This window comes from Phyllostomus hastatus, unplaced genomic scaffold, assembly GCF_019186645.2.
Source record: "Phyllostomus hastatus isolate PE091 unplaced genomic scaffold, TTU_PhHast_1.1 phas_contig_86, whole genome shotgun sequence".
NCBI lineage: Eukaryota > Metazoa > Chordata > Mammalia > Chiroptera > Phyllostomidae > Phyllostomus > Phyllostomus hastatus.
In genome coordinates this window covers 6,924,797-6,939,616 of record NW_025333977.1, presented here as the reverse complement: position 1 = coordinate 6,939,616, position 14,820 = coordinate 6,924,797, and the positions used below count along the sequence as shown (strand labels likewise).

The following is a 14,820-nucleotide window of genomic DNA, read 5'->3' as shown; positions in this document are numbered from 1 at the left end:
TTCAGGTATTAGGTCGAGTAGTTTTTTGTTGGGGACTATAGAGTTTTCTATGTATACTGTGTATCTATGTATCTATGTATCTATGTATTTCTATGTATACTATGTATCATGTGGTCTGTGAATAATGACAGTTTTACTTCCTCCTTTCCAATTTGGATGCTTTTTATTTCTTTTTCTTGTCTGATAACTGTGGCTAGAACTTCTAGTACTGTGTTGAGTGATGAAGGCGGACACCCTTGTCTTGTTTTTGATCTTAGTGGGTAAGCTTTTAGTTTTTGCCCATTGTGTATGATGTTGGCTGTAGGTTTCTTGAATATGGCCTTTATTATGTTGAGGTATGTTTTCTCTATTCCCACTTTGCTGAGTGTTTTTATCATAAATGGGTGTTGGAGTTTATCAAATTTTTTTTAAGATGAGGACTATTGTTTGTAGGTAAGAACAAATGGAAAAATGGTACAAGGTACTTAATCAACAGCAGCTGTGATGATGATGATGATGATGATGAGTGCTACTGACCACGCCCTCCCACATTGGTCACTCTCACCCTCTGCCTGCTGACAGGCCCTCTTTTGTTTTGTGCCCATGATCATCTGTACACGATCCCTGTGTCTGCCTTCATTTCAATCATCTATGTTCATCTTCCCCCTTTTCCCCACTCTCACCACGAATGCACTTTGCCACATGTTATGCAAAAGGTGGAGAGAGTTAAAAGTTCTCCCAGTGCAGTGTGTAAGTAGGAGCATGGACTCTGGAGTCAGACTATTGGGTTTCTAATCCTGCCCTTGCCATTTTCCTGTTGTCTCTCTCTCTCTGGATAAGTGGTTTAGGCTTTCTGTGCCTAGAATTCCTCAGTTGTATAATGGAAGTAATATGTACCTTGCAGAGTGGTTGTGAGTATTAAATGAATTTATATGTACATAGCTTCTAGAATATTAAATCTATTAAATAATAAGTATTCAGTAGTCTTATTATGATTGAAATAGTTTGAAGACTTTTGAATTATTAATAACCTTTCTGTTGTTAGCTAGAATTTATTATATTTCTGCTTATTTTTTTTAACAGTCAATATTCTTTTTTGTTACTTTATTAAAATACTGGATTTATTTAACATGTATATTTTTGTCTCCCTACCATTTCCATTTGTCTGACCACCACCACTACTATGTCCTATTATAACACTCTGTACATACTTAAAACCAAGCAAAGGGTAGAGTTCCATCTTTAAAAACTAAACAGGCATTTTGGACAACACATTATTGGCAATGGAACCTGGGCAACATTTATCAGACACTGTAGGGAAAGTTCTCACTCTGCATTATAAAAAGGACAGCCAGATATCAACTGTTACAGAAGTGAAATAAGACAGAAAATTTTAACAAACTGTTTAAACTATTTTCTTAAAGAGACTTCCTCCAGTGCCAGAGATCTTGAATAGCTTCCTGCTCAGTCATCTGGAAGCAGTTGTTCACAAAATTGTTGAATTTGACTTCTACTTTGGGAAGTGAACCACCTTTTTCTATACTTGCTTGCATTTCGGCTTTAAGGTCTTCTGTAGAACGAGGTCCTTTTGTTGTATGAGGAGTTTTTTTTTCCTGTTTTTTGAAGGATTGTTGACCTTTTGATCTTGGTGTTGACGGTTTTGAGTTTTTTCAATTCTGGTATGATGTTTGTGCATTTTTGGCTGGAGTATCTCATGTAGATTTCTTTACTGGAGTTTTTCTTCAGCTTCTTCATCCTCAAAATCATCATCATCATCTTCATCTTTATTATCATCATTGCTCTCATCATCATCTTCATCAGCAGCACATTTTACTTTTTTTCTGTGAAACTTGCTACCACTTCCCAGGGCAGAACTCTTCCCAGACATACTTAGGAGTTTCACATCCTCCTCCTCTTCATCTCCTGACTCTGCATCTTCCTCTGCAGCTACTAAGCACTGTCCAGTAATATGTACAGGCCCTGAACTACACTTCAACCATAAGACCACAGGTGGAATTATTTCAAAGGCACCAGTGACAGCCATTGGCTGTACAGACATTTTCAAAGTTGCCAGTGTTACTTTAATTGGACTGCCTTCATAATTCATTGCCTCTGCTTCAACAATGTACAATTCATCCTCTTTACCAGCTCCTAAACTGTTTGTAAACATAATTGGCGCTCATTTCCATCATTATCCACCTTAAAGTGATAATCTTTATCAGCTTTGAGTTCACATCTGAAAAGATAGTTCTGGGGCCTCAGAAGGCTCATATCCATGTGCATCGAACTTTCTATGGGGTGGTAGCACACACTTAGGTGGGAAAGAAGGCAGACAGAGATAAACAACGTCTGTTTTGCAGAACAGACATGCAGGGCAGAATTGCACTAGGGGTATTCTTTTCTGATAATGAATTTCTCAAAGATGAGAGTATCTTATTCATACCAAAAAATCATCATGCTTTTTCACTCTCCTTCACCATACATTACTTGCTCCATGCTACTTTGCTGCATTTATTATGTCCTTTCTATGTGTCAGGAACCTTGTGAATATTGTGGCATTTTATTCTCAAAGAGCCTAGAGAGATAGATAATATTTCCCATAACTGAAGAATCATCAGCTCAAAAATGTCAGGTAACTTGCCTGTGGTCACATAGCTACTACTATGGATCAAACTTAGAAACATCAACCAAAACATCTTTTCTCATCAAACTGTTAAGCAAATGTACATATATCTCATGCAATTCAGAAAACTTACTTCTCCACACCATTTCTTTGATAGTTACTTGGGGATGTGCTCAAATAAAGTGAGGGAGTAAACTATGAAAGGATACATAAGACCCAAAACTTTAATTCAGATCCAACTCTGAAGAGCAATGGCATGAAATGCCCAGATGATGTCAGTGAAGCAAGATTAGAATAAGTTTTACCTGATTAGAACAGGAGAATGGGGGGCTCCAGAAGATAGCCAAATAAAAATATGTTTTGCCTAGTCCTGGTATTTGGTAGAATGTGGATAAACCTAAGGATATGAGAAAGGCAGAGTATAAAAGAAACAGTAACCACAATTAGAAATTCTAGGAAGAGTTAAAAAAATTTAGTTGTACAGGAAAGGGCTCTAATAATAAAATCCTATGTAAATTTAAGTGAAAAATATTTATGTAGTCTGAATAATGTAAAGGCTGTTTTTTCATGTGTAAGATATTGAATAAACTATAGATAAAATGTGGAAAGACACATTAATTATCAACCTTAAAAGTCTAGAAAGGAAAGGCAGACTTAATAAGAGTTGAAGGTGGAAGGCAAACAGAAGTGAAGGAATGGACAGAAGTGTTAATATCATCATAAAAATAGAGTGATAATAGCTTATGTGTGGTTGGTAGAGTACATACGAGAGGAACATAAATATAATAAAGAAACTAAAAGCAGAAATATAACTGTACCAGAAGATTCACATAGGGCATGGAAGGGAGCAGATGGTGGGTGTTTGGCTTGTAAAAGAGCTAAAACATCTTACTGTATAGTAGGAATTGAATATACAATGCTTAATGTTGATAAATAAATATTATTTAGTATATTATTTAAAAGTACAAGGATACCTGGAAAACTGATCATAGAAACAGTTTGAATGTGTTGATTCTCTGGAGGAATGGAGTTGGTTGGGTAGGAGAGGATATAAATCACATAACGTTTTAATCTTGTGCATGTATTGCGTTGATAAGCACAAAAAAGTAAAATGAAACAAACTGAAAAGAGTCAGCCAGGACTTTATTAAGATTTTGCCAAAGCTTGCTGAGTATGTGTACATATGAATTATCTGTGGCAGTACCTAGACACTGCATTTGAGAAACTCCGTCTGTCTTGGGAATTCCATTTTACATAGAGATAGTGTTTTTAAGGTTTTTTACTAACTTTAGGCAAGTTTGTAAGTGTTTAAGATCTAGGTTTATTGAGTAGTGAATTCAGGCACTGGACCAGAGGTGGAGTTATGCATATAGTGTGGGTTTAAAACAATACAGTTTTTATTCTAGTTTTAACAGTGCTTGTTTTTCTTAATTAGAACCTCTATGATGTGTTAGTCTTCCATTTATGTTTCTATTTTTCTATTCCTATCCTTTAGTCATTTTAAGATTTTTAAAGTACTAAATATGTAGTGATTTTTTTAATATCCAAGGAGCTGGAAGGTAGATATTTGAATATTTTATTGTGAAAAAGAGATGTCTGACCTGCATTTCAAAACATCATAACAATTGAAAATATGTCAATACTGAAAAACAGAAACATCTGTGAAGCCAGTAGCTACATTTTCAACACATCTATTCCCATTTACCACAATTTTTTTTAGGCTGATGCCTGTACTTGTGAGTATATAAGAAAGTTTCTCATCCATGGTAAGGAGCATTAATGAAATTACTGTGTAGCACTTTGAAAAATGAAAGAAATCCACATTTGGTTTCCATTACGAAATCTATATTTGCTTGGTTATGGTCCAAATTGGTTTTGAAAAGTATATATTGAACTGAGGCAGACAAAGTGGTCCAAAACTTAATAAATATAAAAAAAGGAAAATTAAAAGAGAAAATTTACAATTAAAGATGACTAACTGTTGATTACTCAGGTCTAAGAATTGATACTAACGAATGTTACATAATTTAGTGGACCTTGGCAGGTTAAAAAGATGTTTGAGTATAAGCTCAACATCACGGGAGACAGCTGCTTTGCAACATGTATTTTATATCTGCCCTCATTTCCCTCATCTACTCCTTTTGGGTAGAATTTCACTTTTAGGGAGATTTTTCTGTACAACTTCTGGGTTTTCATCCTTGTCACTCACACAAATAAGGCCCAACACTTCCTTTTACCATTTAAGAATTCTGCCTTATGTGCCTTTACTTAAATATTTTCTATACCTGTCTGCACAGTCAGTTACTACTGAGGACTGCACACTGTGCATTTGTAAATTTTGGCTGGATTTTAACTGTACAAGGAGACTAAATATACTTGTTCATTACATCAATATCATGAGACAGGATTTGAGGAGGAAATAGGCAACATCTATTCCATCCATCATCTGTATGAAAAAAAGTATAAATGAAAGCCTATTTTTATTCTGGTTTATTTAAAATATATTCTTTTGCTCAGTTTTGAAAAAGTGTTAAAGCAATTAATGATAACTTTAACTTTTAAAAAAATCACTGAAAAAAAACCTCACTGAAAACAGTGAGAGGTAGATTGTGAAACTCTAAAGAAATACCTATTGCTCTTTAGAATTGTCTAGCTCATTTATTGATTTCATAGTTTTTAGACAAGTAGGACCAGCCATAAAAATGAACATGAGAGAAGAGCCAGGGTCTAAAAGAATTACCAGGAAGAGACACATAATGTTTTAATTTAAAGGATAGAACTTAATGTTAATATCAATGCCCACTGCCATCAGCTACATCACTTTAACATTTGAGGAGGCTAATGAACATTTTGCTGATAGAAATGCTTTCTGGATTTCTCTGCTGAGTAGCAAGATGGAACGATGTAGTGCAGGCAGGAGCAACTGTGGTAAATGGGATACTATAAAACTTAAAATATGAATTGGAACTGAAAGTAGCAATATTAATTTCTTTGGCATGACTTTCTGCTTTCTCATCCTAAAGTTTTATTTTGGCATGAAGATAGCAATAACATAGTGCCTTCCACTGAGATCAAAACTTAAGATAGATTATTTTGTCTGTAAAAATTATATTATAAAGGACTAAGCATAGAATAGATAAAACAGTATTTTAATTTAATGTGAGAGTGTACATTTTGGAGTCAGAGAACCTAGATTGGAGATGCGGTTTTATTTGTAGCCTCTTCTTTTATAAAATAGAAATAATAGTATTTATTTTAACAAATGGTTGTAAGAATTAAGTAAATTATGAGAAAGTGAAATATTTTTAAGCTATAATCTTTTATACAAAAATCGTGTATTAAACATGATATTTTGTTAATGTAAAAATGGTTTTAAAATATAAATATCCTAGACTCTCACTGGAGGCGCTATGAAATTATAGGCCGCGCTGTTAAAACAATCTGAATTGGACTCCTTATTTGAGCACAAGTTGTCTCAAGGAACCAATCAGTTTATTTAATGTCTTTTTTGGTTATCTGTTGTTGTGCAAAACACTGCACAGGAACCAAGTGGCTTAAAACAACAGCCATTTTATTATATCTTGTGATTTTGTGGCTCAGGAATTCGAGTGGGCACAGCTGGTGCTTCTTCAGCTCCATGTGGTGTTGGCTGTCCCTTGGTGGTGTGCAGGTGGCGGATGGGTGACTATGGGGGTGCACAACGTGACTTGTCACGTATGTCTGGCACCATATCGGAGATGGCTGAAAGGCCGGGCTCTGGCAAGGCTGTGGAACACCATGCTAATGCCTGTGGCTGACAGCTCCAGCATGTCAGTCTCAGGAGAGCTGAAGTCCTTATAGGGAAGCTGGCTTTTCCCAGAGTGAGCATTGCAGAGGGCCCATGCAAAAGCCTCAAGGCTTTGTGTGGCTTAGCCTTAGAAGTTCCAAAACATCTGGTCTGTCGTGTTCTTTTCACCCAGGGAGACACAAAGTCCAGCAAAAATTCAACAAGTAGGAGATGAGACATCATGTCTTAATCTATTGCAATACCTCAGAGCCTTGGCTTTCTCTTTCTGTAAAACCCAGCCCCAAAGAATTGTTGTGAAGGTCCAATGAGTTAATGCCTTTCTAGTACCTCTCATAGACCCCTATGAATGAAAATTTTCCTTTCTTCTTTTTCCTGCATCTGGAGGTCATATTTGCCCACGTCACTAGGATACCTGGGAAACCCTGAAGTAAGCACAGCTGCTCCCCGAGCATTCAAAACAGCAGTCAAGTGAGTTTTGTATTTCAACCACAGAAAATACTGAAGGCTCAGACACCTTGAACTTAGTGTAGGCCAATTCTCAGGGTTGCTTGTTTTTCCAGCCTACAGCAAATTAGGAAGAAAAAATTAGAAGAGAGCTAAATGGCTAAAAAGAGACACAATGGAAGAGCCTGGAAGGCAAGGGGCCAAAATGTGTAGAGCACAGGGCTTTAGAACTCAAGTATTCTGGGACATTCTGATGGAATAAGAGAAAGCTATAAACATCTCTCAGTAACTATGGTTTCATACCCTGAGACACTAATTACTGTTCCTAATGACTCAAGTAACACAAGTTTAAGATTTGTTTTGTGTCTTCTGTAGGTGTAAGACAATGTGTAATACATTTTAGAAAGATTTCTAACCATGCTGATTAACATTAAATGTGTAAAGTCATCCATTTTAAGATTTCTTACTCATGGAGTTTTTCTTTCTCTATGGTGCTTTATATTATAACTGATGTGATTCAGTATATTGTCAGGACATGATATGGGAAACATCTGTTAGTTTGTGACTACCTAGTGCTGAGCCCTCTTTTTGTTTTTTTGGAGTATTTTACTTTGAGTTCTGGTGAGACTCAGAGACTACCTCCCAATAAGAAGTTGGAAAGGGTAGATATTCCCTCTCTCAGCTCTCTTGGCAACTAGGGGTCAACCCATGACCTAGGTTTAATTAGTCACAGCCTCTTCATATGAGGGATCACGATTTAGTGATATAAAGAATCAGGGCCTTGGAAAATCCAAGGGGGAGACCAGTGGTCACAGCTGCATGGCAGTGTGAAGCAGCAGCCCCTAGCACTCTTGGCCAGCTGGAGCAGGGCAGCTGTGGTGTGCTCACCAGACTTGTTCTGTTGCAGGATTTTACTCTAATTCTAACTGACGCCTGCCCTCATTATTTGTGCCTTTTTCCAAGCCAGGTTCTGCAGTGTTCCTGGCAATTCTGTGACCTACTCAACATCATTTGACTCTATATCTTTCCTTAAATCAGAGTTGGAGTCTGTTTCTTGAATTAAGGATACTGATCATTATGGAACTTAATTATCCAGAGTTTTTGCAGGTCACAGACCCACAGGGAAATGCTAGCTGTGGTTCTCTATTCTGGCTCTACATTAGAATCCTCTAGAATGTTTGGAAAATAACAGTGCCTCATGCCAACCCAGACCAATCACATTGATTATCCAGGGGTAGGGTCCAGGTATTGATACTTACAAAAAAAAAGATCTTTAGGTGATTCTAATCTGAGAATTAATACAGAAAGAGAAATTCAATGACTGGTGGGGATGTTGAAGTGGATTCATTATGCATAACCTGTTCACCCATCCCCAAATTATGTCCACTAAGGAGTTCCAGATTATACTTCTTTACCAAGGCTTTGGGTGACTGGCATTCTTGAAAATCACTCTTGAAGCTGCTCTCTCTAAACTGGGTAGCATTTGCCAACTAGCAATACCTAATTACCAGGATCAAAGGAGGGCTCTGTGACTGTAATAGCTTGCAGGTCCTGCCCAATGATCACAATATTGGTCCAATTGGGATTTTTGGTATTGCCAGATTAACCATGTGTTTTAGGACTAAAGTGGATGTGAAGTCTACATAGTTCTCATTTGATTTGTATAAATGGAAAATTTCCAAGAATGGCAAATGGAAGTCTGACTTAGTTCATCTTTTTTTTTTCTAAATTGAATTTATTGGAGTGATATTGGTTCACAAAACCATACAGGTTTTAAGTGTACAACTCAATAAAACTTCGTCTGCACACTGCATTGCTCACCCGTCCCCCCACACAAAGTCTCCTTCTGTTCCCCTTTCCATTCCCCCTTTGCCCACCCCACCTTCTTCCCATCCGCCTTTCCTTCTGGCTATCACCACACTGTTAGCTGTGTCTATGTGTTTCATATATATTGGCAGAATCTACTCTTTTATTTCCTGCCCTAGAGAGTAAGAACTATTATGATAAAAAGGACTAAGTGGAAACCTCCGAAGTTCCCTCTCCCTAATAAATAGTACACGGAAGGGAAATACGAATATCAGTGACATTTTTGGTCTTGAAAGAAACAGGGTAATGGGTTTTTCACATTTCCTTTTAATCTGCCAGCTTTCCTATTACTTACAGAGGTTGGCTATGAGCTTTGAGTATGCTAGTGCATTGCTGGAAGCTAAATTGGACGGTTGCTCCTATAGCAGCTGCAGTTTCCAGATGTGATCTCTTAAACGGGAGAAAGGCAATAGAGCAGCTAGCTCCTGGTATGCACCTCTAGGTCTGGCTAAACTTTTTTACTCTACCCCAAAAGCAGAGACTATCAGATGAATTCTGTTTTCACCTTGAAAAGACACAGGCCTGTCAAAGAGGAAGGGCAAATATCAAAAAAATAAAGGACTTGTGAACTTGGTATGAACAGTACTAGGACATAGCAGGCCCTCCAGGCACATACTGTGCAATGTGTCTGTTTTGCCACAATGCCACCTTTCCCTCAACTTGTGTCTTACACCTCAGGAAGAGTTGTTAGGGAAGCTGGGTCTAGCATGATTGGAAGTGCACTGTTGCAGCGTGATGACTGACTTCAGGGTTTGCTTTGATGGGAAATGGAACAGAGGGAATCTCCCCATTGGCCCATGTGGTCTGGACAGAGAAATGGCCTGAACTGAGCAGCTACATTGCTTTCTGGACCATGGCTAATAGTTTGTAGATGTCACTGTTGCAGCTCCTGCTCCACCAAGGAATGGCCCTGACCCTGAGAAACTGGGCAAGCATCAGCGACTCCTATCAGAACCAGCAGAAACACCGCCTGCACCTCCTGTTCCCAGATATCAGCGGTAAAACTGTGGATGGAGCAATGAAACTACATGATGAAGGACATAGGGGACAGCAACCAAAGCAGATCTGAGAAACCAAACCAGATCTGAGCAACCAAAGCAGATCTGAGAAACTGCTTATCACCAGAAACCCCTTCATTCCCCTTTATGAACTGACCAGGACACCTGAGATGCTAACATGGGCTTTGAGAGGAGAATTCCCATCTTCCAGGTTCCTGGCACCTGAGTAAAACCATTTTCCTGTATCAGCACCTGCCACTTGAGTACTGGCTTTTGAAGCAGCAGGCAGCCAGACCTACGTTTGGTTACAGTATTTTCCAGATGCTTATCAATAGTTCTCCATAATGGGCCTTCTGATGAGCTTTCATAAGAGAATCAAACAGTTTTATATCCAGACACATATTCATTATACATTATACTTCTTTTATAATTTTACCTTTAATTTCCTTAATTTCACCAGCAAACTATTAGCCATGGCCCAGAAAGCAATGTAGCTGCTCAGCTCATGCCATTTCTCTGTCCAGACCACATGGGCCAATGGGGAGATTTCTTCTTTTCCATTTCCCTTCAAAGCAAACCCTGAAGTCTGTCATCACGCTGCAACAGCGCACTTCAATCACGCTAGACCCAGCTTCCCTAACAACTCTTCCTGAGGTGTAAGACACAAGTTGAGGGAAAGATGGCATTGTGGCAAAACAGACACATTGCACAGTATGTGCCTGGAGGGCCTGCTATGGCCGAGTACTGTTCATATCAAGTACTAGGAAACTTTTAATACATGAATATTTTATGAGTTTGTTAGTGCAGCCTATTCTGTAATTACCACCTGATTAGTACATTGTGTGTACTTCAGTCACTTAAATATTAGTATATTGTGTTCATTTTACAAACTTCAGGTTGAAGGTTGATTTTATTAGATGCTTCTACTGTATAGAATAGATTGTTATTCTGCACTGGGATTTGCTTGTCTTGCTTTTCACTCATTTGACAATCTGTATACATACTGATTTCCTTTTATACCAACCTAAGGTTTGCACACAATCTTGTTCCTGACCAAGAAATTCACTCAGATTCATTGATTTTAGCTTATACTCCATGATCTAGTAGCTGTTGGCCTCTTGCAATAGTACAATGGTTAAACAATTATCATGGCTACTATGAGGTCACAGTTTCATGCTTAGGATATTGCCTCTAGGATGCATTACATACTCTTACTCAGCAATTAATATAGGGTGTTTGTCACTCACTAATTGATACAATTGGGAATGACATAGTCTTGATGACAACTGATTGTGTGCCTAAAACACTATGCTGTACCGTGTTGAGGGGTTTGTCTCAAGGGAGAAATGTTTCCATCAAGGCACACAGTGAATTCTATGTTGAATCAGATGATAGGACTTTACTAGCCATTTTGGACTCTCCAAGCTGTTAAATTATCAATCAAAAACAAGGACTATGATGCTGGCTCCAATGACTGATCTTGACAGCCAAGGGTAATAATATAGGTGATATACATTAAAGGATGGGAAGTATATGAATAGAACCCACCTGATATCTTGGCTGCCACAATGTACTACATTGTAAAATGATTTCCTTTTATTTTGGCAGGACCCGTTACAAATTAGAAGTTGGTCACTCCACTGGGAAAAATCTAACCAGCTAGCCGTTGGGAAATAAATCATGAGAAGGAAGAAAGAGGAAGGGAGTCATAAGAGCAAAAGCAGATTTATGAAAAAACTAGGTACAAGATTGTAGTTCCTTCCTACTTTTTCTTCTTCTTTTGGTATGTGTGTGTGTGTGTGTGTGTGTGTGTGTGTGTGTGTATGTATGTATGTATGCGTATGTACATGTTTATCTCTTCTTATTTCTTTTTTCTTTTTTCACTTTTCTTTTTTTTCACTTTTCTTTATGAGGTAGTTTGTTGGTGGTTAAATTTATAGTTTAGTACTCATATCGCAGAACATTGAAATAGGATCATGGCAAACCTATAGTTGTAAGGGATTCATGGCTTATAGCAGAATGTTGATTAAAATTAAAATTTGCCTCATCCCTCCTTAATACAAAGGCATAGGTGTTTTCAGCATATAGGTAATACTTATTGCATTAATTATGTAACAGAATATTTAAACCTTTAAAATTTGAGAAAGGTTGTATGTGAATATTGCATAGTTAAAAAGATGAATTTTATTAATTATTTGGTTTTCTTGTCCCTGAAAATCATCTCAACCTCCTTTTCCTATATTTGGGAATTGCCTGCCTCATCACTCATGAAGGAAGGCCGAGATCATATCTTTCCTGTACAGAATCTGGAGAGCAGATACTTAGTGCCCTCGTCTTTCCTCCGGCTAGAATGGTAACATGTGACATAGGCTTGGGCTGTTGGATGCAGTCACCATGAGACTGCATGGGTAATTAATGACTCAAGCAAACAAAGGCAATAGAGACTCCATTTTGGTAGTAATGAGCTGTAGCAGCAGCAACAGCAAAATCAAGTTTCCAGGAGCAGCTCTGGCAGTTGTCCAGGAATGGCATCAAGTGTCCAAGTTTGGCACTCCGTTTACGCGGGACTCACTTTTTGGCATGACTTCAGCTAAGGTCCTGGCTGCTGTTTCACGTTTTTCATTCCTGTCTTTTCTCACACATGTTTTCCCCCCACCTTTCTAAAGTTCAGGGCATTTTTTTAGATGTTTTGGGCTGCAACATATGCTTTAAATAATTTTTAAATATACAGGGTCCAGCAGAGGTAATGCCTGCTTGAGTGTGGTTGGTAGGGTATGTGAATGTCTCACACGAGATGGAGAGCAATTTGAATATTTCAGCTAAAATGTCACACAGTGTGCTTGAGTCTGATATTGTTATATTACAGAATTACATGCTTATGATTTTGTAATAAAAGATTTGGTATAGATGGTCAGCTCAAAAAAAGGGGGGCTTTTTTTGTGCTGGACCCTGTATTTGAGTCAGCAAGAGTTTTTTTGTATTTATTTATTTATTTAGTTAGTTAGTTATTTGTTATTTATTTATTTATCTCTTGCATGCAACCACAATTTTGACTGGTGGAGAAGGGAGGAAAGGCAGGAAGCAGGAGGTGAATGAGCACTTGTTTTCTCTAGGTGACCCAAGGTGGCGTACCTAGAGAGAGCTCTAAACACTAGCCATGAAAGGCTAGAGGAACCAGGACACATTTCATACACAAGGTAGTTTCCTCACTTGATCAGGAAGTCGAGTTAATGCACTCTCTTCAGGTATTGCATGAAAGGATGGATGGAGACCATAGGTAACTGCAAAGTCAGAAAAGAAAAACAAATGTAAGGTGCTTTGCTGACAGGTTTTGGGCTGACAGTACGGTGCCGAGGATGAGCACAGATATATGTGATGGGCTCTAGGGATGTTATGCATACTTATTTGAACATTTTGAATAAAGCAAGTGACTCTAAATGTGTGTTAGTAGTAGCTTTGCTATTATTTCAATTCTCCCAGGCTTTACTAGCCACAGGTAAGTTTACAACAGTACTAATAATCCAGTTCCACTGACTTTTGCTTCCATTTTCTCATGTAAGTTCTCTCATGTATTTCCAGGACTCTCTGGAGGTGTCTGCCATTGTGGCCAAGTGAAGATGGACACGAACTCTTTGTCACACTTCCCATTGAGAGGTTATTCTGTTCCCTCCCCCTTGATTCCAAGTTGGCTCTGTGACTTGTTTTCAGCAGCAGAATGCTGCAGAAGTGGTGTTGTGGAGTGGCTGAGGCGGGCTTAAAGAGATCTGCAATTTCTGCCTTCACCTCTTGGCGTGCTCCCTTTCGGGGCCCAGCTGTCATGCGTGGAAGAAGCCATGTGGAGAGAGTGGGGCCCAGCTATCCCGCTCACTTCAGCCAGCAGCCAGGGCTGAGCTCTGCCAGGCAACACCACTAAAGCCTGAGGACACAAAAGCTATAAAATAAGTTGTAATTTTTGTACCATGTTTTAAAATGGATGTGAGGGAAACAGTGTTATTTGTTCACCAGTATTTGGAATAACTTAAAACTCCTCATTTCATAGGTATAAAGCATGAGTCACAGTGCAGGGGTCATGGAACACATTCAAGTAATGGAAACTCCAGGTGCTCAAGATTCTCCCTCACTTTCAATGACCAAGGATTATGGTTTTTATAGTTTTTCTCTATTGATATAAACTCACTGCGTGGCTTCTTCCTTTCATAGGATTTGTATTTCTGCAGAAGCCTACTCAGTAGCGCTGTGAATAGAGTTCTCTTTTTCTGCCTGACAAGTTTTCTGGACACATTCATGAAAGAAAGGTCTGCATCCATTTAGATTCAAGCTAGGACAGAGCCATGCTAGGTGGGTATTTAAGTATAGTGCAAATTAGAATTACAGACCAATATTGAACTTTCACTCCCCTGCACTCTCCATGTGTGAGAAATATATCAAGTGAGTGAATTGATACATAAGTCACAACTGAGCTCCTATAGTGTCTTTATAGTAACTCATATAATATTTCCATTTGTGGAATGGGACTTGCACATCTCAGACTGGCCCCATATAACACCATGAATTCATTTCTCATGTGTCAATGGGTAAGCGAGGGGTCATCTGTTTGAGGCTGGGTTTGGCTGAGGCAGCTGCTTCATGAATCTCTCTTCCTCCTTGTTAAACTGACAGCCTAGCTCAGAAATCTCCTCATGGCGATGGAAGAAGCACCAGCTGTCTGGCTGGCAGGGCCTTGCTCTCTGGTGTTTGGCATGAGGCAGCACTTACTTCACTCGGGATGTAGCAGTTGAGCCTGGTCCCGGGATGTGCGTGTCTCTGAGAAGCACAGCTCACTTCCATGATGGTGCCTTCTTGTGCCTTTGGGCATTTTGGCATTCTCCAGTGTCTCTGCCCACTGCAGGAGTCAAATGGCAGGCCCCAGATGGGACTCAGGGTGGGCAAGGATGGGGAGGCTGCCACCATTGCAGTCAGGACACTGGTACAAGTCATTGCTACCTCCAGGCCTACCAGGGTCCTCAGCACATGAGCAAATCAGCTCAACAATCCTCAGCTGTCAGAATATGTGCATGCTGATGGCTGAAAGGGACTCTGGAAGCCTAGCAGGCAGAAAAGTCCTATTTCTTCATTGCATGTTT

The 14,820-nt window shown here is 38.9% G+C and overlaps 1 protein-coding gene across 1 annotated transcript; it reads right to left on the bottom strand.

The window, feature by feature from the left end:
• Positions 1–1,371: 1,371 nt before the first annotated feature.
• LOC123826933 (nucleophosmin-like) lies at positions 1,372–14,674 on the bottom strand. The gene is given in 5 exon segments (XM_045851149.1): positions 1,372–1,623; positions 1,710–2,136; positions 2,139–2,290; positions 6,802–6,950; positions 14,453–14,674. Coding segments are annotated over 5 exon segments (1,176 nt in total). The 3' UTR covers positions 1,372–1,397.
• Between the last annotated feature and the right edge of the window lie 146 nt (positions 14,675–14,820).